Source organism: Salmo salar, chromosome ssa19 (genome assembly GCF_905237065.1).
Source record: "Salmo salar chromosome ssa19, Ssal_v3.1, whole genome shotgun sequence".
NCBI classification, from domain to species: Eukaryota; Metazoa; Chordata; class Actinopteri; order Salmoniformes; family Salmonidae; genus Salmo; species Salmo salar.
The window spans coordinates 19210034-19237928 of record NC_059460.1 but is presented as its reverse complement, the minus strand read 5'-3'; the positions used below and the strand labels follow the sequence as shown (position 1 = coordinate 19237928).

At 43.4% G+C, this 27895-nt stretch overlaps 1 protein-coding gene across 1 annotated transcript in view; it reads right to left on the bottom strand.

The window, feature by feature from the left end:
- Positions 1 to 2945: 2945 nt before the first annotated feature.
- Positions 2946 to 27895, bottom strand: part of mtpap (mitochondrial poly(A) polymerase) — a 29501-nt gene continuing 4551 nt past the window's right edge. Inside the window, exons 2-9 of the mRNA XM_014157507.2 lie at positions 24450 to 24616; positions 24093 to 24326; positions 23338 to 23562; positions 20744 to 20955; positions 17996 to 18222; positions 10662 to 10754; positions 10475 to 10548; positions 2946 to 4816 (exon numbers count right to left, since the gene is read on the bottom strand). Coding sequence (XP_014012982.1) covers positions 4478 to 4816; positions 10475 to 10548; positions 10662 to 10754; positions 17996 to 18222; positions 20744 to 20955; positions 23338 to 23562; positions 24093 to 24326; positions 24450 to 24616 — 1571 coding nt within the window. The 3' untranslated portion in view covers positions 2946 to 4477. The remainder of the gene's footprint in view (positions 4817 to 10474; positions 10549 to 10661; positions 10755 to 17995; positions 18223 to 20743; positions 20956 to 23337; positions 23563 to 24092; positions 24327 to 24449; positions 24617 to 27895) is intronic.

The window sequence follows — 27895 nt, the reverse complement described above, 5'->3', positions numbered from 1 at the left end:
AGAAAACATGAACCTGATTTAACTTCTTTAAGAAAGCAGTCCTAATATTGGAAACAACCATTTTTGTCAACCAGAGTCGCATGTATTTATTTTCCAAGATATAGCACACTATTCTACATAAAGCAGGTTTTAAAGGACCAAATAGTTTGGTCTGCTTCGTGTTTTCAGTTTTGGAGTGGAAAATAAGTGATATTGGCATAGTCCTATTCTGTAGAGTGCACTACTTCTGACCAGAGCCGGTCAAAAGTAGAACACTATATAGGGAATAGGGTGCCATTTTGGGACGCACTATGTGTGTGGAGCCTGGGGAGTGCTATTAGCATGGATCAGATGGTTTGATCAAAGTGGTTCGAAAGATAAGGCCAAATAAGGACTAAATGGCAGCCTATTCCCTATATGATGCACTGTGTCTGACCAGAGCCCTATGGGCCCCCATGAGCCCCTGGTCAAACGTAGTGCCGGTGCACTATTTGAGACATAGGGTGCATTTGAGAGACACACTATAGCACTGGAATGTGTATTCAAATAAATTACAAAGAGGTCATTTCATAAATTACAATAAAAACTGCGCTCTCCAGGTCCACTATTTCATACCAGGTTTTTATAAGGAAACATTTAATCTTGGTCTAAAAAAAATAAATAAATAAATAAAACACCTAAGAAATTGTTAAAAGCTTGCAAAATAAAAGCTTTTAAAAGTGGAATTCCAAATCCAACTGCAAGCCAAGACCATTTTTTAATCCTGTTTTCCATCTGATTTTTGCTCCAATCCCTCCATTTTTCAAACCCTCAATCCACCCTTTTAAATTCCTTTAAGGCTCTGAAGGGCGAGCAACTTGGAGCCAAGAAAATCCCCCAGTAACAAACTGACCAGACCTGGCTTCAGCTATATTAAATCATTTCAACTATTCTAGCTGGGCTTGATTGAGCTTGCCTGTACTGTAGCAATAAAAAAGTTGTACAACAGAAACCCCCTTCCAGCTATCACTGTAGGCAGGCTAAAACAAGCACTAATAATATTTCAAAGATTTCAAATACTATTTGAACCCAGGCCTGACTGACCACGTCCACAGTGTGTTCGCCGCTAGAACCTCCCGAGTTGCTCTGAGTGTTCCAATCCAGCGCGGCCCTACCACCATGTTGGCTCATAAATCAGAGCCCACGGTGGGCTGCCCGGAGACACTGATGATGGGGGTCAGCGCTAGTAGGTTAGCCAAACACACCCCTTGAGAATCCCAAGAGCAGCTAGACACACTGCACCCTCTTCAGAAGGAGTACCCCTACACAGAGAGTGAGGGGTGTCTCTCAAATGGCACCCTATTTAGTGCACTACTTTTGACCGGGCCCATATGGGAAAGTACTGCGCTATGTAGGGAATAGGCTATCATTTAGGAAACACCCCCTCTTTCTCTGTGGAGTGGTACTACTTCTGCAGAGGACAGACATGCGGGTGGGCTACATACTGGAAGAACCAGTCAGTTACATACCATAGGTACACATTAAGAGAAGGTATAACACAGTGTTATTGTGACCCGGAAACTTCTGTTGAGGAAGTATTGGCTCATGTCCGCAAATGGTCAGAAACTACGATTGTATTACACATGAGTACCTATGGTACCTACATAGCGATAAATCCAAGAGAAGAGTTAGTCATGTTAAATCATTGTTCTTGTGTAAGAATACATTCCTAATAGTACGCCAGTCATAATTAAGTACTGGACAGAAAATCTGACTATAGTATGTTCTGCAAAATGTATTTCTCTCTCAACATTGTTAACCTGCACCCTCCTGAACAAACCTCAAACACAAGCTCTCTAAACCTACAGCTACTCAGAGGGGGGAGAATCAGTGAGGAGAGAAGCTCAAAGCTATCCTGGCGTGAGTGTATAAAATGTATTTTTGTATGTAGTCAATCAGTGTAAAGTGTGTGTGTGTGTGTGAGTAGGCAGTTGGTGCTCCTCTCCTTCCCGTCTCAGAGGACGAACTGTTAAAACTGGATCCCTTTTCACCCCCTAACCTCCCGTTGCACAGAGCGGAAAAACAGCTGTGGGGCCACCACACACTCCTGCACCAATCTCCTGGGACCCTCATGCGCACACCCACTCTCACTGTCTCAAAACACACGCACACTCTCTCAAACACACCCACACTCTCACTCACTCAAAACACACCCACTTTTTAGCACGAGTCCTACAGTAGTACCTCTATGGTTTGAAGAACCGCAAATGAGGCAGAAACTTACAGTAGCTGGAAAAAAACACACATTCCCTTTCCCTAACGGCAAATTATTCAGTGAGTAGGGGTCATTCACAGAGAGTGCTTAGGTTGCAAGAAGTTTTGATTAAATAACAGTCTAAATGGCCTGATCTTGTGTACACAGTTCACCAAGCTTATCAGGGCTTGGCTTGGAAATGCCACATTTCTAATTAACATGACTGGCAATCAGGCATTGTGAGCAGATTCTGTAAAAACAACATTAAGGCCCTGTCTCTCTCGGTCTCCACTGAGAAAACGAAGGACCTGTGTTTAAAATGGAATGTGCCTACTCTCTAGCTACATATTTGACATGTTAGCTTAACCAGTAGCCAGGAAGAGGTCAATCCATTTGACAAAATAACCACACCGCTGGTTCCCCTCTGCTCCAGACTGACTGGATAACCAACGGTATGGACTAAGTGTTTAAATATGGCCTTGACTAACAAGCAAGCATGAGTGCATCATTGGAGGTGTCCCAAACGGCATCCTATGCCCTATGTAGTGCCCTACTTTTCATAGGGCTCTGGTCAAAAGTAGTGCACTATATAGCGAATAGAGTACCATTTGGGGCGAAGATATTGCTTTTTGACGGCTGATGGTAAAAGTTGAATCCAGAAATAACAGATCCCTTTAGCACATTGAATGAGTGACTGTCGTACTCTTCATCATCCGCCACACATATTTCAATAAACTTGACCACAACTGTTTTTATTTTGTCATTAAAAAGTCTTAGTCCATTTTGTGACACTGATTTAAAGGTCATGAACAGTCAAAATTATGTTTTTCATGAAATGTGATGGTATTTGAAGGAAACCAGATCAAAGTATGAAAAATGATGGTTGCTTCTACACTGATAAAGTTTGATCATAAAGTTACTGGTCCCCTCCCCCATGTCAAACACTTGGATACATTATTAAGGGGACATCAATTTAACAAATTTTAATACAACAATGGTAACATGATATTCTCTTATCTCATTTAAATAAATACCACCAACAACAGAGAAGGCGTGTTTGCAGAGGGGCTAGATAGCTACTCTACTGGTGCTAAAATTTGACTGTAGGGTGTCAGAAAATGTTATTAAAAGTTTACCTTATTCATCTATGGCAAAGATACTTACACGTTTCTCCTTTCATCTGTGTCTGGTGTTAGCTAGTTACTGGCTAGCTAGGGCTTGTCAAGTGAACACAGCCATCAGTGCTGCTGTGAACCACATCACAAGAGACATGCCAAAATGGGAGATATGTATTTTTTATTATGTAAATGATGCAATTAAAAAAAAAAGCCAGCCGCACCAATGTGTCAGAGGAAACACCGTACACCTGGCAACCGTGTCAGCCTGCAATGCGCCCAGTCTGCCACAGGAGTCGCTAGAGCGCAATGGGACAAGGACATCCCTGCCGGCCAAACCCTCCCCTAACCCGGACGACGCGGGGCCAATTGTGCGCCGCTCCATGGGTCTCCCGGTCGCGGCCGGCTGCGACAGAGCCTGGACTCGAACCCAGAATCTCTAGTGGCACAGCTAGACCTGCGATGCAGTACCTTAGACCACTGCGCCACTCGGGAGGCCTAATTGATGCAATTTCAATGTTGTTTGAGTTGCTTTGTGTCTCACCAAATTTGCTTGAGATGATTTCACTGCAACACTGCTAACTGCATCCAAGTTGCTTGACATAGGCGTTTCAAAGAGCTGTCAGTCAAGGTGAGCTCATGCATATAATCTCCCCGCCCACTCAGCCTGCCTTTTCAAACTTCCTGGTAGTTAGCCATGAGATAATGACTTTTCAGAATTACTGTTCAGGATCTTTAATAAAAAACAACATCTGAATACATCTGATCTAAATGTATACAAACAAAACGATGTCAGCGGACCCTATAACTTCATATCTTTATGTACATCGATGTGCAAACGTCGCCATGTAGAGTAGTCGGGCTTTCTTATAAACGAGCATCTGGTCACAGGTACCCTTTTCACACTACCGTGCTGAACGAAACCAAACTGTTGTCACATTGTCCTTTTCAGGTAGGTTGCAGCAACCATGGCGCAAGCCATATCAGCTTGGTTTGGCTCGGATTGGTTATTTGCAGTTGTGTGAAAAGCAATTGGACAAGTCCTGACATGTCCATTCTTTACGGCCATGATAGGGTACATAGCCACTGTTACCCATAGACCCAGAACTCACCAGTGACCTCTAGTGGGGCTGTACTGCATGGCCGCTCTCTAGCTCTTCACCTCCCTGTTCTTTAGAGACTCCAGCAGGCCCTTTATCCTCTCGCTGGCCGGCTCCCTCTTCCTCTTCTTACGACCTTTAACTCCGGCCACCTGGGAGACCGAGGGCATGAGGAGCGCTGCCAGGCCCCAGGGGGCGTTGTTTCCGGTACCGCTGCCGCTGTGCGGTACGTTGAACTCCCGCTGCTGCAGCATCCAGGCGCTCTCCCGACACAGCGCCACGAAGCGCTCCAGCTGCGTTCCGTTAACATTCTTACTGACGTTCAGCGCAGGCTCAAAGGGGTTCTGGATGTGCAATGGAGAGACCTCGGGTTTGTTTTGCTCCCTGCCCTGTGAGACAGAAAGAAAGAGAAAGTAAGAGATTGAAAGAGAGCAAGCGAGAGAAGGAGAAAACGTGAGATGGAGAGAGAGAAAGAAGGATTGAGAAAGAGAGAAAAAGTAAGAGGGAATGAGATCGTGAAAGTGAGAAAGAGCTGTCAAAACACCAACTGGTCTTTATACATGGTCCATCTATCTTATTGGTCACGCTGGTGAGGTCAGGTGTTTTGTGGCTGTTGTTATCTATGCCACATGGACCCAGATAGAATGGATCGGGCTAGTCTGAGTCTGGCACACCTCTCCTCTTCCCAGGCCAGGCTAACACGGGGATATGTCTGTGTTCTAAATGGCTCCCTATATAGTGCCCTACTTTTGACCAGGGCCCATAGCGCTCTGGTCAAAAGTGGTGCACTATGTAGGGAATACGATGCCATCTGGGACACAGCCAGTGTCAGCTTAGCTATGAGGAACGAGCCTGGGGGCAGCACCAGCAGGGTAGACACAGATTTACCACGCCTCATCTATCATACCACTGACCCTCTCTGACACCATCACTAGGCTGGTCCAAGATCTGTTTCTGCCATCTTGCTAACTCCTTGTCACGCATGACAGCAAGGCTACACCATTGCTGCTTTGGAAAATGTGTCTGTGTGACACGGGGATAGGGTGCCATTCTGGACGTAAGCAGAGCCCTCCAAGGTTCTATGCACGCAACAGACCCACTTGGGTTCAAATAGCGTTTGTTTTCTTTCGAATGCTTTAGCTGCTGCCCGATCGAGCTTGCCTGACGAAATGGAACCAATGGAATTGTCCCAATGGTGCAACACTCCAGTCTGGCTCAATCGAACCACACAAGGTATTCGACACTAAACAAATACTATTTGAATTCAGGTCAAGCATGGCCTGCAAAACATCTAAAGCCTGGGGTTGTAACAAATAAATAAAAAAGGCTGACTGGATAGATGGCGAGAGATGGAGCCTCCAGCTCCATTGGATGGAGGGATGGATGACCATGGAGCATAAAGCCATCAGTCAGAGAGAGAAGAGGAGCAGGTAGAGAAGAGGGGGGAGAGATGGTCGGTAGAGGGAGACAGGAGAGACAGCACACAGTAACGTTGATTGATGGTGGTTTCTCTACTATTGAAAGGCCATGACCACCACGCTTCCTACAGGCCTTCCTTCAATACATCAATCCTGACCCTGGGACATGCACACACGGCTGACCCCAGGTTAACGTCTTTAATACACTATATCTCTAGACTAAGGAGGAGCAACAATGAAAATGAGCAACCAAGCAAAAAACTAACTGGGTAAATGGTGTCCAAATGAACACGCGTCTAAGACTGAATAAACGCGTTGTTTGTTTTTGCTTTACTGAGCGTGAAGAACTAGAGATTGGGTTCATAGAGAGATGGGTGGAGGAGGAGCAGCCATCAATCACACAGTCCTCGGACGGCTGTAGTCTTAGCAGGCACCGAGGGACGTCAGTGTGATGTTGGTGTGTGATCGACAAACAACACTTTACGACGACTAGCTCCCCTCAGAGCTGGCCAATTATAAACTATGGCAATTAGGCACAGGGGTGAAAGAGTCTGTTTATAGCTAAAAGAAATAGGTTATTTCTGTTTAAAGCTTTCAGTGAAGCACTGTCACCTTATGTCTAAGGATGAATGGAGAAACAGAATGACTTGCTAGTTGACGCCGATTAAAACAGAATGCCGTGTGCATGCAAGCACATGCTTTATACTTTTTTTTAAATGTAACCTTTATTTATTTAACTAGGCAAGTCAGTTAGGAACAAATTCTTATTTACAATGACGGCCTACCCCGGACGACACTGGGCCAATTGTGCGCCGCCCTATGGGACTCCCAATCACGGCCGGATGTGATGCGGTCTGGATTCGAACCAGGGATCATTGTAAACCTGCCACACACACACACACTACATGATACATTTACTAAACATAAGAATGAGTGCGAGTTGTCACAACCCGGCTCGTGGAAAGTGACAAAGAGCTCTTCTAGGACCAGGGCACAAATAATAATGATCAATAATTTTGCTCTTTATTTAGCCATCTTACATATAAAACTATTTGTTCATTGAAAATTGTGAATAACCACAGGTTATAACTCTGCAATGTTGGGTTGTATTGGAGAGAGTCTCAGTCTTAAATCATTTCCCACACACTCTGTGCCTGTATTTAGTTTTCATGCTAGTGAGGGCCGAGAATCCACTTTCACATAGGTACGTGGTTGCCAAGGGCATCAGTGTCTTAACAGCGCGATTTGACAAGGCAGGAAACTCTGAGCGCAGCCCAATCCAGAAATCTGGCAGTGGCTTCTGATTAAATTACATTTTCACAGAACCGCTTGTTGCAACTTCGATGAGGCTCTCTTGTTCAGATATCGGTAAGTGGACTGGAGGCAGGGCACGAAAGGGATAACGAATCCAGTTTGTGTCATCCGTTTTGGGAAGGTACCTGCGTAATTGGGCACCCAACTCACTCAGGTGCTTCGCTATATCATATTTTACAATGTCCGTAAGCTTGAGTTCATTTCCACACAAAAAAAATCATACAATGATGGATAGACCTGTGTGTTGTCCTTGTTAATGCAGACAGAGAGCAGCTCCAACTTCTTAATCAAAGCCTCAATTTTGTCTCGCACATTGAATATACACTACCAGTCAAAGGTTTTTGAACACCTACCCATTCAAGGATTTTTCTTTATTTTTTACTATTTTCAACATTGTAGAATAATAGTGAAGACATTAAAACTATGAAATAACACATATGGAATCATGTAGTAACCAAAAAAAAAGTGTTAAACATATTAAAATATATTTTATATTTGAGATTCTTCAAATAGCCACCCTTTGCCTTGACAGCTTTGCACACTCTTGGCATTCTCTCAACCAGCTTCACCTGGAATGTTTTTCCAACAGTCTTGAAGGAGTTCCCATATATGCTGAGCACTTGTTGGCCGCTTGTCCTTCACTCTGCAGCCCGACTCATCCCAAACTCTCAATTTGGTTGAGGTCGGGCGATTGTGGAGGCCAGGCCATCTGATGCAGCACTCCATCACTCTCCTTGGTAAAAAAAAAAAGCCCTTAAACAGCCTGAAGGTGTGTTGGGTCATTGTCCTGTTGAAAAACAAATGATAGTGGGACTATGCGCAAACCAGATGGGATGGCGTATCGCTGCAGAATGCTGTGTTGGCATGCTGGTTAAGTGTGACTTGAATTCTAAATAAATCACAGAGTGTCACCAGCAAAGCACCCCCACACCACAACACCACCTTCTCCATGCTTTAAGGTGGGAAATACACATGCGGAGATCATCCGTTCACCCACACCGCCTCTCACAAAGACATGGCGGTTGGAACTTAAAATTTCAAATGTTTTACTCCAGACCAAAAGGAAAAATATCCACTGGTTTAATGTTCAATGTTCGTGTCTCTTCTTCTTATTGGTGTCCTGTAGCAGTGGTTTCTTTGCAGCAATTTGACCATGAAGGCCTGATTCACTCAGTCTCTTCTGAACAGTTGATGTTGAAATGTGTCCGTTATTTGAACTCTGTGAAGCATTTATTTGGGCTGCAATTTCTGAGGCTGGTAACTCTAATGAACTTCTCCTCTAGAGCAGAGGTAACTCTGGGTCTTCCATTCCTGTGGCGGTCCTCATTAGAGCCAGTTTCATCATAGCGCTTGATGGCTTTTGCGACTGCACTTGAAGAAACTTTCAAAGTTCTTGACATTTTCCGTACTGACTGACCTTCATGTCTTAAAGTAATGGACGGTCATTTCTCTTTGCTTATTTGAGCTGTTCTTGCCATAATATGGAGTTGGTCTTTTACCAAATAGGGCTGTCTTCTGTATAACACCCCACCTTGTCACAACACAACTGATTGGCTCAAACGCAATAAGAAGGAAATATATTCCACAAATTAACTTCTAACAAGGCACGCCTGGTAATTTAAATGAATTCCAGGTGACTACCTCATGAAGCTGGTTGAGAGAATGCCAAGAGTACGCAAAGCGTGGCTATTTGAAGACTCAAATATAATATATATTTTGATTTGTTTAACACTTATGGTTACTACATGATCCCATGTGTTATTTCATAGTTTTGATGTCTTCACTATCATTCTACAATGTAGAAAATAGTTACAAAATAAATTTAAAAAACCTTGAATGAGTAGGTGTTCTAAAACTTTTGACCGGTAGTGTAGTTCCAGAGTCAATCAGGCAAGAAAAAATATATATATATATATAAAAAAAAAAAAAGAATCACCCAGATAGGCCAGTCGTGTGAGAAACTCATCATGCAAGCAGTCAGACAAGTGAAAATTACGGTCAGTAAAGAAAACATTAAGCTCGTCTCTCAATTAAAAAAAAGAAACGTGTCAATACTTTGCCCCTTGATAACCAGCGCACTTCTTTCTGTATGTTGTAAAAGCGTTACATGGTCGCTGCCCAAATCATAGCATAATGTAGAAAATACATGAGAGTTCAGGGGATTTGCTTTAACAAAGTTAACCATTTTCACTGTAGTGTCCAAAATGTCTTTCAAGCTGTTGGCAGCAAGAGCCTCTCGGTGGATGCTGCAGTGTACCGAAGTGGAGTCGGGAGCAACTGCTTGCACGCGCGTTACCACTCCACTATGTCTCCCTGTCATGGCTTTGTACCAACACATCTTGGCCATCAAAGTCCATTTCATTTCACAAAGCTGTCCAGTACTTTAAAAATATCCTCTCATGTTGTCCTGGTTTCCAGAAGAGGATATCTTCCTTTATTGACCCCCCATAATCGTAACGGACATACCAGGAGATGTGCCAGGCCCGCCACGTCTGTTGACTCATCCAGCTGTAACGCATAGAATTCACTGGCCTGTATGCGAAGCAGTAATTGTTTCAAAACATCTCATGCCATGTCACTGATGCGTCGCGAAACAGTGTTGTTTGATGAAGGCATTGTCTGTATAGTTTTTTTGGCCTTTTCCTCCAGCATTGTCCCAGCCATAACCGTGGCAGCAGGAAGTCCTCCACAATAGTAAGGGGCTTGCCTGTCCTAGCCACTCGGTAACTCACCATATAAGACGCTTCTAGCCCCTTCTTATTAATGGTATCGGTTGCTTTTATACATTTCTTCTACTCAAAAGTCGTCTTTATTCATCCTCAAAACCCCCGGGGCTTATTTTTTCAAATGGTCATGTTTCGTTTCTAAAATGTCTGCGCAAGAGTGAAGGTTTCCCGCGAGAGAGTAACGGTTAATGTGATTGGATGATATTTATTTGACTAGGCTACCTGTATTTGACATTGTGTTGTTATTTCACTGAACACTAGATGGTATAGCCCCATTGGACAATATAAATGTACTGTTAGAAAATGTAAAAAAATCTATAATTTTTCGTTTTAAAATGTGAATCACATTTTTATTTGGCGTACCCCCGACGGCATTGCGTGTACCCTGGGGTTTGGGAATACCTGATTTAGACCATACGCAGGCCATATCAAGTTTAAACCTGTGCGCTGGTAAATGTTTTGAGTAGCCGTCAGAACTCAATTTTTAACCAGAGATTTGAACATTTAAAAAAGACTATATGGCGAAGACGCGCTAGGCATGTTTCTCTCCCGCCAATTTGCGCACATTCATCGTTTGTCTGTGTGTTACCTTTCTGATATTGATCGACATGCGGTTGAATGCGAAGGTGCTGTAGAACTCAAAGAACTCCTGCAGCAGTTGCTCTGAAAGGAAATACAAAGAGTATGATAAGAAATACCACATTCATACTGATGAAGAAACCTGTTTCCATGTGGAAATAAAATACTAAATAATCACATTCATGCTATGGGCCCACCTAATGTCTCTGTGTTGTCTTGCAGTTGTATTTTTGTGACGTCGCTGACAAACGTGCAGTCGTTTCCCTCGATGACACTCTTATCTAGAGGGCCTTGTAGAAAAGGGTGGGGGAACATAAGGTAAATGATAAGGTATTTACCACAAGGTAAGACACACTACACACAAGGTAAATGACACTTTACACATGGAGGGCCTTGTATAAGAGAAAGGGGAAAGCGTAAATTACATACAATATATTAGATGTCTATGTACACACCTATGAGGTCCATAAACAATACCAGGGATGCCTAATTCCGGTCCTGGAGGGCCAAAACACTTCTGGTTTTGTTTCTACTTGGTAGTTAATTACACTCACCTGGTGTCCCAGGTCTGAATTAGTCCCTGGATGAAAACCAGAAGTGTCACGGCCCTTCAGGACCGGAATTGGGCAGCCTGAACAAGACAAAGATTAGGGCCCCATAAAATCTGTTTTATTTTTTGCCTGATTCTGTTTTTCCCCCCAAATTCAGTTCTCTCCATTTTGTTTTTCCAGGTTTTAGGTCTTAAAATCAAACTTTAATAGAAAAACAACAAGAGTGGATGTTCTAAGACCAGAACAATGCTTAACCCTATACACTCATACCTGTATACAGGTTGAAAATGCCTGATTTGGGCACCAATAAGCGCCTAAATTGGAACGAAGAGGCTGTAAAGTAACATGCTATCAGTGGAGGCTCCTCAGAGGAGGAAGGGGAGGACCATCCTCAATGAATTTCATAAAAATAATGAAACATTAAAAAAAGTTATAATTTTTAGATAAAACTATACTAAAACACACTGTTTTGCGATGAAGGTCTACAGTAGCCTCAGCAGCACTCTGTACGGTAGCAACACAGCGTAGCCAGAGGACAGCTAGCTTCTGAGCCCCTCTGAGTACATTGACTTCAATACAAAGCCTAGAAGGCTCCTGGTTCTCACCCTCTTCCATAGACTTGCACTGTAATTATGACAACTTCCGGAGGATGTCCTCCGACCTAATAGAGCTATTGCAGTATGAACTGGCATGTTGTCCACCAAATCAAAGGATCAGAGAATTAATCTAGTACTGAAAGCATAAACTACAGCTAGCTAGCACTGCAGTGCATAAAATGTGGTGAGTAGTTGACTCAAAAGAGAGAAAGACAAAAGTTGGAAAGGTTTTCAACAAATTAATTTCTTCCAAAATTAAGCCAGAGAGCTGGCTACATTTTGTAGTACATATATACAGTACCAGTCAAAAGTTTGGACACCTACTCATTCTAGGATTTCTCTTTATTTTTTACATTGTAGAATAATAGATCAGAACTATGAAATAACACATATGGAATCATGTAGTAACCCAAAAAAGTGTTAAATCAAAATATATTTTAAATTTGAGAGATTCTTCAAAAGTAGCCACCCTTTGCCTTGATGACAGCTTTCCACACTCTTTGCACCTGCACCCCATTTTCCAGGAATATTCTTATCATGTTACTGAATATATCCAGAGTATTTACGGATTTTGTCGTCAACAAATGCGGTGAAAAGAACAGTAAATGTAAAATACACATTTAAAATCAACAGTGTAATGTTTGTATTCAGTCTTCAACTGTCGCGCACTCACCTTTTGTCTAATACATTTTCCCATTATCTCCAAACTGTTCGCTTTCAATTGCTACCATGGTTATGCATATGCTTTCTATATTTATTCTGAAAGAAACATTTCAATTAAGCTCTATCGATATAAGCCAATTCTCATGAGTGTAAAGGAGACCACTGAGTTCTGGGGAAAATCTAAGAAATTTTGATTTTGGGTGAAGTTCCCCATTAATGCAAGTGCACACCAGCAAGAGAACATTTGGTAAGCAATGTTTCTGTAGCGCTCATGTGATTGCAGAGTTTGCGAAACAAATGGCCACTGGATTGATGGAAATAATCATGATATCATTCTGCCAGATAGGCTACTTGTAGTTAACATTTAATTGAGAAGGTTTTTGAGAAAGTGTTGCCATCTCTACCAGAAGACGGTTATCATTAGCATCATCGCTAACGGCATACACACACACGGGAATTCCTGTACCGTTTCAGAAAGTTGCAACAAAACACGAATCACTGATGCATTTTGTTCATGTTTTATGATTAACTAGGGGAAATTAATGCATTTTCTAATAAGTTCAAGAGACAGTTGATTTCCTACTAAGTTCAATACATTTTCCAATATTATTGAATTCTGTTTAAAAAAAAAACTTTATTTTTATTATTTCACCTTTATTTAACTAGGTAGGCTAGTTGAGAACAAGTTCTCATTTACAACTGCGACCAGGCCAAGATAAAGCAAAGCAGTGCGACAAAAACAACACAGAGTTACACATGGGATAAGCAAATGTAGTCAATAACACAATAGAAAAATCTATGTACAGTGTGTGCAATTGTAGAAGATTAGGAAATAAATAGGCCATGACGAAATAATTACAATTTAGCATTAACACTGGAGTGATAGATGTGCAGATGATGATGTGCAAGTAGAAATACTAGGGTGCAAAAGAGCAAGAGGATAAGTAACAATATGGGGATGAGGTAGTTGGGTGTGTTATTTACATGGGCTGTATACAGGTACAGTGATCGGTAAGCTGCTCTGACAGCTGATGCTTAAAGTTAGAGAGGGACATATAAGTCTCCAGCTTTGGTGATTTTTGCAATTCGTTCCAGTCATTGGCAGCAGAGAACTGGAAGGAAAGGCAGCCAAAGGAGGTGTTGGCTTTGGGGACGACCAGTGAAATATACCTGCTGGAGCAAGTTCTACAGGTGGGTGTTGCTATGGTGACCAGTGAGCTGAGATAAGGCGGGGCTTTACCTAGCAAAGACTTATAGATGACCTGGAGCCAGTGGGTTTGGTGACGAATATGTAGCGAGGGCCAGCCAACGAGAGCATACAGGTCACGGTGGTGGGTAGTATATGGGGCTTTGGTGACAAAACGGATGGCACTGTGATAGACTACATCCAATATGCTGAGTAGAGTGTTAGAGGCTATTTTGTAAGTGACATCGCCGAAGTCAAGGATTGGTAGGATAGTCAGTTTTAACAGGGTATGTTTGGCAGCATGAGTGAAGGAGGCTTTGTTGCGAAATAGGAACCCGAGTCTAGATTTAATTTTGGATTGGAGATGCTTAATGTGAGTCTGGAAGGAGAGTTTACAGTCTAACCAGACACCTAGGTATTTGTAGTTGTCCACATATTCAGAACCGTCCAGAGTAGTGATGCTAGGCGGGCGGGTGGGTGCAGGCAGCAATCGGTTGAAGAGCATGCATTTAGTTTTACTAGAAATTAAGAGCAGTTGGAGGCCACGGAATGAGTGTTGTATAGCATTGAAGCTCGTCTGGAAGTTAGTTAACACAGTGTCCAAGGAAGGGCCCGATGTATACCGAATGGTGTTGTCTGCGTAGAGGTGGATCAGAGAAACACCAGCAGCAAGAGAGACATCATTGATTTAGACACAGAGAAAATAGTCGGCCCGAGAATTGAACCCTGTGGCACCCCCATAGAGATTGCCAGAGGTCGGACAACAGGTCATCTGATTTGACACACTTAACTCTGAGAAGTAGTTGGTGAACCAGGCGAGGCAGTCATTTGAGAAACCAAGGCTATTGAGTCTGCCGATAAGAATGCGGTGATTGACACAGTCGAAAGCCTTGGCCAGGACGATGAAAACGGCTGCACAGTATGGTCTTTTATCTGTGGCGGCTATGATATTGTTTTGGACCACGACCGTGACTGAGGTGCACCCATGACCAGCTCGGAAACCAGATTGCATAGTGGAGAAGGTACAGTGGGATTCGAAATGGTCAGTAATCTGTTTGTTAACCTCACTAGGGTAGGGGGCAGCATTCGGAATTTTGGATGAAAAGTGTGCCCAAAGTAAACTGCCTGCTACTCAGGTCCAGAAGCTAGGATATGCATATAATTGGTAGGTTTGGATAGAAAACACTGTAAAGTTTCCACAACTGTTAAAATAATGTCTGTAAGTATAACAGAACTGATATGGCAGGCGAAAACCTGAGGAAAATCCATCCAAGAAGTGCCTTTATTTTGAAATTCCTGTTTTTCCATTGAAAGCCTATCCACCATACAAAGACTTATGATGCCGTTCACGATCCCTAAGGCTTCCACTACATGTGGCCAGTCTTTAGGCATTGTTTCAGGCTTTTACTCTGAAAAATGAGGGAGGAACACCACTTTCAATGAGAGGACAGTGGAAATTTCCAGACATGAGTCCAGCGCGTGACTGGGAGCACACCTTTCTTGTTTCTCCTTTTCTATTGACGAAGATATTGTTCGGTTGAAATATGATCGATTATTTATGACAAAAACAACCTAAGGATTGATTATAAACATCGTTTGACATGTTTCTACGAACTTTTATGCTACTTTTTAGATTTTTTTGTCTGCATGCTGTGACTGCGCTTTGTTCCAATGGATTACTGAACAAAACGCACAAACAAAACAGAGGTTTTTGGATATAAAAGAGGGACATTATCGAACAAAACAAACACTTATTGTGTAACATGGAGTCTTGGGAGTGCTACCATATGAAGATCATCAAAAGGTAAGTGATACATTTTAGCACTATTTCTGACTTTTGTTACTCCTCTTCTTGGCTGCTAACTGTTAGTAATGATTTGTCTGCTGGGCGCTGTTCTCAGATAATCGCATGGTCTGTTTTCGCCGTAAAGCCTTTTTGAAATCTGATACAGCGGTTGGATTAACAAGAAATGTATCTTTAAGCTGGTGTATAACGTTTGTATCTTTTATGTATGTTTATTATGAGAATTTCTGTTTTGTTTAGTTTCACGCTCTGCAATTTCACCGGATGTTGTTTGATGTTGCTGCGGGGGGTGCAGAGCTGTTGGCCGGAGTAGGGGTAACCAGGTGGAAAGCATGGCCAGCAGTAGAAAAATGCCTAATGAAATTCTTGATTATTGTGGATTTATCGGTGGTGACAGTGTTTCCTAGCCTCAGTGCAGTGGGCAGCTGGGAGAAGGTGCTCTTATTCTCCATGGACTTCAGTGTCCCAAAACTTTTTGGAGTTTTTGCTACAGGATGTAATTTTCTGTTTGAAAAAGCTAGCCTTAGATTTCCTAACTGACTGTGTATATTGGTTCCTGACTTGAAAAGTTGCATATCGCGGGGGCTATTCGATGCCAATGCAGTACACCACAGGATGTTTTTGTGCTGGTCAAGGGCAGTCAAGTCTGAAGTGAACCAACAGCTATATCTGTTCTTAGTTCTACATTTTTTTGAATGGGGCATTCTTATTTAAGATGGTGAGGAAAGCACTTTTAAAGAACAACCAGGCATCCCCTACTGACGGGATGAGGTCAATATCCTTGCAGGATACCCGGGCCAGGTTGATTAGAAAGGCCTGCTCGCTGAAGTACTTTAGGGAGCGTTTGACACTGATGAGGGGTGGTTGTTTGACCGCAGGCCCATTACAGACGCAGGCAATGAGCAGTGATCGCTGAGATCCTGGTTGAAGACAGCAGAGGTGTATTTAGAGGGCAAGTTGGTCAGGATGATATCTATGAGGGTGCTCATGTTTACAGATTTGGGGTTGTACCTGGTAGGTTCCTTGATCATTTGTGTGAGATTATGGCATCTAGCTTAGATTGTAGGACGGCCGGGGTGCTTAGCATATCTCAGTTTAGGTCACCTAACAGTACGAACTCTGAAGATGGATGGGGGGCAATCAATTCACATATGGTGTCCAGGGCACAGCTGGGGGCTGAGGGGGGTCTATAACAAGCGGCAACAGTGACAGACTTATTTCTGGAAAGGTGGATTTTTAAAAAGTAGAAGCTCGAACTGTTTGGCACAAACCTGGATAGTATGACAGAACTCTGCAGACTATCTGTGCAGTAGATTGCAACTCCGCCCCCTTTGGCAGTTCTAGCTTGATGGAAAATGTTGTAGCTGGGGATGGACCGGCGGGACTCCGTATTGGCAATAAAGGGTCAAGGCCAATTGGCAAAAGTATTGTAGCCCACTAATTAGCGGGTATACCTCTTCGGCTAGCCGGGAGATGGGCCTAGCTCAAGGCTAACTGGTGCTTGCTTCAGGACAGAGGTGTTAGCCAGCAGTAGCTAGTCAGTTGCAGCTAGCTAGCTGCGATGATCCGGTGTAATGGCCCAGAGCTTGTGGCAGAAATCCGATGATGTGGTGGAGAAAAGCAGTCCGATATGCTCTGGGTTGATATCGCGCTGTGCAGATTGGCAGGTATTGACCGAGCTAAAGCTGGCTGGTGTCCGAGCTAAAAGGTGAAGACCGCTAGCCCCGACTAACAGTGACTACTAGCTAGTTTGCTGGCTAGCTTCTGATGGAGGTTCCAGTTATAAGGTATAAAAATAGCAGATACGTACCACATTGGGTGAGACGGGTTGCAGGAAAGTATATTTAGAACGTAGGTGGAAAGTGAGATTAAAAATATATAAGGATAAAAAACACAAAACCGCCTCTTTATATGGGCTATGCCATCTTGGATTAAGTTATTCCCTCCACAACACAGATTTTATAGGGCCTTAAAAGATGTTGTCACTCAGAAAACTGACAGGCAAAGAGAGAGAGAGAGAGAGAGAGAGAGAGAGAGAGAGAGAGAGAGAGAGAGAGAGTGGGATGGATAGAGAGCAAAAAAAGAGGAAGACAGGTCAAAGAAGAGAGCAATTACAAACGAGAGAAAGAGAGTGAGCGGTAGAGAGAGAAAGGGAAAACAGAGAAAAAAAAGAAGAGGAAAATAGAGATTTCTGATCAAGCGTGGCTGTCCATCAGAGCCTTGGTACCAATCTTCTTGACCGTGTCAGCCAAGGGTCAGAGGAGAGGCCGGTGGTGTGTATGAATTTGCTATGCGCGCGTGCGTCTTGGCCCCTGCCAGAGTGATGGGGCCTTTATAGTGCTGTAAGCACTATGTGATACTGCCTGGGATAGTGTCTCTGTCTAGTCTAAGGTGGATGGAGGGAGGGAAGAATGCAATTATCTGAGAGCCAAGGTGACAAGGGAAACAGGAGTATGAGCGGTGGGTGGAGCATCACTGCACCACACCAACACAGATATTTGTTGACAATGAGGCTCAACGATCAATTGCTTGAAATTAAATAAATAACCCAATTGCCACTCACTCAGTGGTCCATTGCTACCTGCTGAATGTCAATTTCCACCTTTCTGAATACAACTAGGAAGTGCAACAATGCAAAAGTACAGACTACTATTTGCTAGCTCTTTGGAGGTGAGATATCGATAGTATTGATTGTGAAAGTAAATTGTCATAGTGCTCCATTGTAATATACCTGCTAGTTCCTTGAGGTGGTCCAGGGTGGGTAGTATAGGAATAGTCCTCCTCTGGAGGAAGAATAGGACCATGACAGTGAGAGAGAAGTTTGAGATCCAGGCTCCAGGTATGCTGCTGGTGATGCTGTGGGCCCGAGCCCAGCACCGGACACTGAACACCAGGCAACGCACCCGCCGGTCCAGCCCTCCATACAGGTACAGAAGCTCCGAGCTCTTCATCGCCACCCTGTGGACACACAGAATGACAGTTAAGACTACAGTAGTCATTAAAATGACACACTTGACCCTGTCTGCGCCTTTTAATTGATCTTTCTTACATTACTTTCAATCACCATTCCTAATATTTTAATTTATAACATGTATAACATGCTATTTTCGATCTGATATATTTGTTTGATATATTCTCTGTACAAAACATCTCAATCTGATGTTAGAAACCATGAAGGTTACAGAAGTTTGTGAGAAGAGAATATGAAAGACAGTGGCACACAATATCCTCCAGAGGGCAGCATTTAGCTGAACTTTACAATTCTCACTTAGTACCAAAACATCCCTCTATTTTGAAAGGTTCCGTATTACAAACCGTGCATAACCATACCCTTCAATGATTTAACATAAGCATTGAGAAACCCGCTCTACTCTACTCTATTTCCTAATAAACTGAGGCGTGGGTGGGTTTGTTTCTGAACATTAGCAGGTGTGTATGTGCTTGCTTCACTCTCAGGCTAACCACAGTATCCGTCGGACCAAGAGAAGAAGTGAAACAACAAGCCGTCTCACCTCTCCCTGTTGCACTCTCTCTCATTGATGCTCTCTCTCTCCCTCCCTCCCTCCCTCATTGGTTCTCTCCCCCCCTCATTGGTGTTTTCTCTCTCTCTTCCCTCTCCCTCCCTCCCTCATTAGTTCCCCTCTCTCCCTGGTGCCGTGTCTCTCCCCCCCTCATTGGTGCCCCTCTCTTCCCCCCCTCCCTCCCTCCCTCATTGGTGCTCTCTCTCTCTCTCTCTCTCTCCCTCCCTGCCTCCCTGGTGTCCTCTCTCTCTCCCTCCCTCCCTCATTGGTGCCTCCTCTCCCTCCCTCCCTCCCTCCCTCATTGGTGCCCTCTCTCTCCCTCCCTCATTGGTGCCCTCTCTCTCTCTCTCTCCCTCCCTCCCTCCCTCATTGGTGCCCTCACTCTCCCTCCCTCATTGGTGCCCTCTCTCTCTCTCTCTTCCTCCCTCCCTCATTGGTGCCCTCTCTCTCCCTCCCTCATTGGTGCCCTCTCTCTCTCCCTCCCTCATTGGTGCCCTCTCTCTCCCTCCCTCATTGGTGCCCTCACTCTCCCTCCCTCATTGGTGCCCTCTCTCTCTCTCTCTCTTCCTCCCTCCCTCATTGGTGCTCTCTCTCTCTCTCTCTCTCTCTCTCTCTCTCTCTCTCTCTCTCTCTCTCTCTCTCTCTCTCTCTCTCTCTCTCTCTCTCTCTCTCTCTCTCTCTCTCTCTCTCTCTCTCTCTCTCTCTCTCTCTCTCTCTCTCTCTCTCTCTCTCTCTCTCTCTCTCTCTCTCTCTCTCTCTCTCTCTCTCTCTCTCTCTCTCTCTCTCTCTCTCTCTCTCTCATTGGTGCCCTCACTCTCCCTCCCTCATTGGTGCCCTCTCTCTCCCTCCCTCATTGGTGCCCTCTCTCTCTCCCTCCCTCCCTCATTGGTGCCCTCTCTCTCTCCCTCCCTCCCTCATTGGTGCCCTCTCTCTCTCCCTCCCTCCCTCATTGGTGACCTCTCCCTCCCTCATTGGTGACCTCTCCCTCCCCTCATTGGTGACCTCTCCCTCCCTCATTGGTGACCTCTCCCTCCCTCATTGGTGTGCCCCCTCTCTCCCCCTCATTGGTGCCCCCTCTCTCCCCCCTCATTGGTGCCCCCTCTCTCCCTGGTGACCTCTCTCTCTCTCCCTCCCTCATTGGTGACCTTTCTCTCTCTCTCTCTCTCCCTCCCTCATTGGTGCCCTCTCTCTCTCTCCCTCCCTCCCTCATTTGTGCCCTCTCTCTCTCTCTCCCTCCATCATTGGTGCCCTCTCTCTCTCTCCCTCATTGGTGACCTCTCTCTCTCCCTCATTGGTGACCTCTCTCTCTCCCTCCATCATTGGTGTCCTCTCCCTCCCTCATTGGTGCCCTCTCTCTCTCTCCCTCCCTCCCTCATTGGTGCCCTCTCTCTCTCTCCCTCATTGGTGACCTCTCTCTCTCTCCCTCCATCATTGGTGTCCTCTCCCTCCCTCATTGGTGCCCTCTCTCTCTCCCTCCCTCATCGGTGCCTGACTAGTTTCAGGGCACAAACACAAGCCACCTCTTTTTTATGTTCCCTCTTTTTCTCCCCCCGCTCTCCTCTCTGGTTTCCGACCAGTTTTGGGCTAGCCAGCTTGGAACCAGCATACAGAGCAGTTTCTACATAACTTAAGTTTCTGTCTGGTTTGTGCAACACCAGTAGGTTAAGGGCAACGAGGAACTAACACGTTAGAGAGTTTCGATGAAGCATGAGAGCTAAATGCCATTTAAAAAGGTGACTAATAGTTCTGTGAAAAAGTGAACTTTAAAGATTAACAATTCAAAATCACATCTAGGTAAGCTTTCATGAGTCGCAATTGTTTAAAAGGCACTGGTTAAGCATCATAAAATCTGTTCTAATTTAATCACACTGATGATTAACCATGATGGATGTAAACCAACTTCTGTTTTAGACTGAATAAACCAAAAAAAATGTTTGATCTGTGACCGTGTGTGTTACCTATTGTTAGCCGTGAGGTCACACTGGAAACCTGACGGTTGGTGGGCGAATCGGACTAGGGGACAGCGAGCCTGGAGGATCTTCTGCACCCCGACACAGCCAGGCCCAAACTGGTCTACACACTCCCCGATCACAGACAGGATACTCTGGGTACACGCCCGCTCAGACGCAGACCTCTTTGTCTGGTACTCCAAGGAGAGCCCTGCTTTTGGCTGGGCAGATGGGACATAACATTCTCATTACTGAAACATAGGGTTAAAATGCATAGGGTTACAGTGAGTATCGTGAGTGAAGATGGCAGGCCAAGGCTGAAAAAGAATGTATGGACGACGTAGACACTAACAATTGCATGTGCCTGCCCACACATAAGGGTTTCATATTTTCCCAGAGAATCTATCAATTTTCCTTCCTGAGAAAATTGCAAGAATTTACAAGGCATTCCGGTATTCCCGTTCTATTTAAAAGCATATAATGCCAGCAGAAAAGAAAAAAATAAATAAAAATAAAATAAAAATTGGACAGGATTATACCACTGTTAATGGAGAAATATATACATTAATCTAACATTTTCTTGTTGTATTTGTTGCAATTTAATCAAAGTTCTCTCAAAGTCACCACACTATTTCGTTGATGTAGCCTATAAAGAACTGTTGGCCGACCGGTAAAATATTACTATAGGTCTAGTAAACATTACATTCGCTTTAGCCTACCTTCGACTGAAAAACGTCAGACAGCTTGTTGACCCTTCTCTCTCCCCTTGCACCTGGCTATTGGGGGAATTTGGGAAGGTGATGGCTGTTTTGACTTCATGATATCCCGCTTGTTGTGGTGACTGTCACAGGGAATTGTCTACCTTAACTGCGTCCAGAGGTCATGTGTAGCCTGCACATATAGTAAGCAATTACATTTATAGAAGCCATGCAAGTAGCCTAAGGGACGTTTTACAATTTAGTCATTCAGCAGACACTCTTATCCAGAGCATCTTACAGTTAGTGCATTCATCTTAAGATAGCTAGGTGGGACAACCACAGAAAGCACATTTTTCCCTTGATAACGTAGCTGTCAGTAGTCAGAGCTGGGAGGGGGGGGGGGGGGTCAAGTGCAAGTGCTGGTTAAGTGTATTTTTATTTATTTTTGGAGGGGGGGGTGGTCGAGGTGAGGAGGAGGATTATTTAAGATACTGTTTGAAGTAGGGTTTCAGACGTTTTCGATAGATGGGCAGGGGATCTGCTGTCCTAGCTTCAGGAGGAAGCTGGTTCCACCATTGGGGTGCCAGGACAAAGAACAGCATGAACTGAGCTGAGCCTGAAGATAGGGTTCTGTAAGTAAGCACCATGGTCTTGTAGTGGATGCGAGCTTCAACTAGAAGCCAGTGGAGTGTGCTGAGAAGCAGAGTGACATGAGAGAACTTGGGAAGGTTGAAAACCAGGCTGGCTGCTGCATTCTGGACAAGTTGTAGGGGTTGGATGGCAAAAGCAGGGAGCCCAGTCAACAGCGAGTTGCAGTAGTCCAGACGGGAGAGGACAAGTGCCTGAATTAGGTTACTTCCTGTGAGGTAGGATCGTACTCTATGGATGTTGTAGAGCATGAACCTGCAGGAGCGGGTCAAACTGCTTTGATGTTTGCAAAGAAACCGGTTTCTCAACATTATTTATCATCTCGGGAAATGAGAATGGGTTTGGGCGGAAAATGCCGGTAACCCGGTTCCCACTATTAAACCCTACCATACATAAAGAAAAGTGCATCATTTCAATCTTATAAAACCAAGTCAATCTTTGCAAGTCAGATTGACACTCAACATTCACATAGAAGACAGAGCTTTGACAAGCTCCGCAAACTCTCTATACGCACAAGGGTCTTCTGTTTCTACTGAACAGCCTTGACTACAGGTGAGGAAATGGTGATTTGTAGCATTGTGCACATCTCTCACTTCCCTAAGATCCTTCTTAGCAGAATGTTTAACCAGTGTGTGTGTGTGTGTGTGTGTGTGTGTGTGTGAGGGAGCGCACGAGAGAGAAGCACTGATAAAGGCCTTAGTGGGCCTCTTGTGGGGCTTTTCCCACACTATACTGTCAATGTAAAAGAAAATAGCTACAGGAAGTTCCCCCTGTCTCTTTGAACAAATGTTCTACAGCTCAACAACAGTAAGGGTCTGGTTAACAAGGTTCTTGACGTCCTATCTTACATGAGTTATTGTAAAGATAGATGTAAACAAAGACAATCTAATTAAAAGGAGAAGGTATGAGGCAGAAAACATGAGACAAATCTCTCTACAGCTGTTTTATGATATGAAAACAACCCTAGGCCAAAATTGGCATCTAAGAACCATGACAAAAAGGTAAGGGATAATCACTTGGAGAGATTCCCGGAAGCTTTGTAGCACTAACATAATCTTTCCTCCATTGCTTATATGATCTAATTTCAGTGCTACGAAGCTTTTGGGAAACAGCCCTGATGTGTTTTTCTCGTAGATTCCTACCTAAACTTATCCAATAACAAAACATATATATTTTTTCCCGCGTTGACAAACGTTTTGCTACGGTGTGCCCTACTGAACGTGACTGATGTGGTTTCTACATAGTCCTCATCCTCACCCTTTTCAGATTCCTTCCACTGATGCCGTCCAGGTCCAGAAACATGTCTAGGTCACAGCCCAGCTTCCCGAAGCCGTTCACAGAGGAGCCAAAGGGTCGAATGGTGCATTCTGGGAAATATGCAGCAGCTATGTCCTTTAGAAGGGAGCAGACCAGGAAGCGCAGGCAGACGTTCTCTTCCGTCAGCTGGTACGTCTCTGTAAGGGAGGAGATTTGTTGGTCTATCTGAGATAAAGAAAGAGAGAACACCAAAACAGTGTGATTATTTGTGTGTTCAATATTAAGCCTAAAGCAAGGGTTATCTGGAGATCCTTGTTAATCAAAAATAATATAGTTGAATATCTCGGAATCAATTAGCACAAAAGCTAACAATACCTATATGTTGTCCCTGAGACATACAGTACCAGTCAAAAATGTGGACACCTACTCATTCTGGGGTTTTTCAAAACACTTTTTTTTCACTATTTTCTACATTGTCATCAAGGCAGAGTGGCTACTTTGAAGTACCTAAAATACATGTTGATTTGTTTAACACTTTTTTGGTTACTAAATGATTCCATATGTGTTACTTCATAGTTTTGATGTCTTCACTATTATTCTACAATGTAGAAAATAGTAAAAATAAAGAAAAACCATTGAATGAGTAGGTGTGTCCAAACTTTTGACTGGTACTGTATGTTTCTATGCTAATCTTTACTCAGACAGACAACTTCAGTCGTTTAGCTAGTATTTGAAACCAGGCCATGTAGACCTACACTGTTTTCTTTGGACAGTCTCTGTATGAGGTCGTTAATGTGTATGGTGGTCTGTGGTTGGCACTGAGGGGCTGACTGGCCATTGGACATGTCTACAGGACCAGTGTTTCTGAGCGAAAGCAGTCTGGACTTGAAAGGCACTGTAGCTTCATGGTTGATACTGGGGATGGCCGTCCCTTCGTGGAGTGATACGAGGCTCTCCTTGTTGGAAAACTCCACCACAGCATATGTACCCTGGAAGGCCAAACATGAGCAGTGACAGCACAGTCAGTTATCTTTGACAACCTTTTCAGCATGTTTTTTTATTTACGAGTGTTTATTTGTAGACTCATATCTTAGCACAACTGAAATACTTACATAGCTTTCATAAAAGAAACATTTGTTGATATCTCCATGTCTGGATAAATAGTTGAGGAACTTTTTCTCGTTGGTTTTGGCCGGGCAGCTGATAAGGACAGATCTCTCTGCCTGCTCTATCTTCTCCTCTTGGACAGTGTAAAAAGATTTGTTTCCATCCTTTGAGTCTAAAAAGCAAGAAAACAGACAGACATACTTTAGCAAGACGATATCATTGTCTTTGGTCTGAAAATTGCAACCCATGTGAAAATCTAGCCATCATATGATTCTAAAGACACGGCAAAAACAAAAAAAAAGAGTCACATCATGGCAAGTTAATTTCTAACATTCATAGACGCCAACTACCTTCAGGATGTTCTGGCCGGGGGAGTTTTATTAAAGAACCCTGACGCTCTGAATGTTAAAACGAACGGTTTTGGAAACATAAGGAATGCATCTTTCATATCAGCAATAAATAATTTTCAAAAAACTAAAAAAGGTTAGATTACTACACTACATTTATAGGGTTAAGGTTCCCACACAGCCATATGTCCATGTTACAGCGCTTGTATATAAAACGCAACATGTAAATTGTCGGCCCTCATATTTCTTGAGGCGAAATAAAAGATCCCAGAAATGTTGCACAAAAATTGTATTTCGCTCAAATTTTGTGCACAAATTTGTTTACATCCCTGTTAGTGAGCATTTCTGCTTTGCCAAGATAATCCATCCACCTGACAGGTGTGGCATATCAAGAAGCTGATTAAACAGCATCATTACACAGGTGCTCCTTGTGCTGGGGACAATAAAAGGCCACTCACACAACACAATGACACAGATGTCTCAAGTTGAGGGAGCGTGCAATTGGCATGCTGACTGCAGGGAGGTCCACCAGAGCTGTTGCCAGAGAATTGAATATTAATTTCTCTACCATAAGCCGCCTCTCCAATGTCGTTTTAGAGAATTTGGCAGTACGTCCAACATGAATCCCAATTTCAACTGTACCAGGCAGATGGCAGACAGCGTGTATGACAACATGTTGGCGAGCGGTTTGCTGATGTAACGTTGTGAACAGAGTGCCCCATGGTGGTGGCGGTGTATTGATATGGGCAGGCATTATAAGCTACGGACAACGAACACAATTATATTTTATCGGTGGTAATTTGAATGCACAGAAATACTGTGAGGAGATCCTGAGGCCCATTGTCGTGCCATTCATCCGCCGCCATCACCTCATGTTTCAGCATGATAATGCATGGCCCATGTCACAAGGACCTGTACACAATTCCTGGAAGCTGAAAATGTCCCAGTTCTTCCACGGCCTGCATACTCACCAGACATGTCACTCATTTAGCATGTTTGGGATGCTCTGGATCAGCGTGTACAACAGCATGTTTCAGTTCCCGCCATTATCCAGCAACGTCGCACAGACATTGAAGAGGGGGACAACATTCCATAGGCCACAATCAACATCCTGATCAACTCTATGCGAAGGAGATATGTCGCGATGCATAAAGCAGATGTTGGTCACACCAGATACTGAAAGGTTCTCTGATCCACGCCCCTACCTCTAAAAACAAAAAAAAGTTAAAAAGCTATCTGTATTCCCAGTCATGTAAAATCAATCCATAGATTAGGGCCTAATGAATTTATTTCAATTGACTGATTTCCTTATCAAGTCAAATGTTATTGGTTGCACACACATATTTAGCACATTATTGCAGGTGTAGCAAAATGCTTGTGTTCCTAGCTCCAACAGTGCAGTTATATCTAACATTTCACAACAATACACACAAATCTAAAAGTAAAATAATAGAATTAAGAAATATAGAAAAAATTAGGACGAGCAATGTTGGAGTCCGAATTATAAATATATATGATATGGGATGTATAGACCTTGTGGACAGTAAGTAGATAGAATACGTAGTATATCTGTAGGATAGAATAGTATATGTATAGCAATAGTTGAATAGGATGGCCATGACTAGAATGCAGTATGAGGCATATGAAATTAGTAAAACAATACGTAAACATTATTAAAGTGACCAGTGTTCCATGTCTATTTACATAGGGCAGCAGCCTCTAAGGTGCAAGGTTGAGTAACAGTGACTAAGTTCAGGGCAGGTTTACTGGGTGGAGATGTTTTTGTGGCCCCTACCTCATCAAAGTTACCCATCCCTGACCTAAACGGAAGACAGGCGGCACAAACAATTTGTCACTAAAAAAATACGGTCGGCTGCAACTGTTAAAAATAGGTTAAAACATGCGGAGGCTGCGGAGGGGAGGACAGCTCATAATAGCAGCTGGAACGGAGTAAATGGAATTGCATCAAACACCTGGAAACCATATTCAGACCACTTCCATTTTTTCATATTTTGTTACGTTACAGCCTTAATCTGAAATGGACTACATTAATTTTGTTCCTCATCAATCTACAAACAATACCCCATAATGACAAAGCAAAATAGGCTTTTAGACATTTTTGCAAACGTATTAAAAAAACTGAAATACCATATTTACATACAGTACCAGTCAAAAGTTGACACACCTACTCATTCAAGGATTTTTCTTTATTTTTACTATTTTCTACATTGTAGAATAATAGTGAAGACATCAACTATGAAATAAGACATATGGAATCATGTAGCAATCAAAAAAGTCTTAAATCAAAATATATTTTATATTGGATATTCTTCACAGTAGCCACCCTTTGTCTTGATGACAGCTTTGCGCACTGTTGGCATTCTCTTAACCAGCTTCATGAGGTAGTCACCTGGAATGCATTTCAATTAACAGGTGTGCCTTACTAAAAGTTCATTTGTTGAATTTATTTCCTTCTTAATAAGTTTGAGTCAATCAGTTGTGTTGTGACAAGGTAGGGGTGGTATAAAGAAGATAGGGCTATTTGGTAAAAGACCAAGTCCATATTATGGCAAAAACAGCTCAAATAAGCAAAGAGAAATGACTGTCAATCATTACTTTAAGACATGAAGGTCAGTAAGTCCGGAAAAAAAAATAACTTTGAAAGTGCAGTTGCAAAATCCATGAAGCGCTATGATGGATCTGGTTTTCATGAGGACAGCCACAGGAAAGGAAGACCCAGAGTTACCTCTGCTGCTCAAATAAATGCTAAACAGACACATCAACATAAACTGTTCATAGGAGACTGCGTGAATCAGGCCTTCATGGTCCAATTGCTGCAAAGAAACCACTAATAAAGGACACCAATAATAAGAAGAGACTTGCTTGGGCCAAGAAACACAAGCAATATTTTAGATTATTGGTTCTGAAAACCATGTCTTTGTGAGATGCAGAGTAGGTGAAAGGATGATCTCTGCATGCTGCATGTGTGGTTCCCACCGTGAAGTATGGAGGAGGAGGTTTGATGGTGTGGGGGTGCTTTACTGATGACACTGTCTGTAATTTATTTAGAATTCAAGGCACACTTAACCACCATGGTTACCACA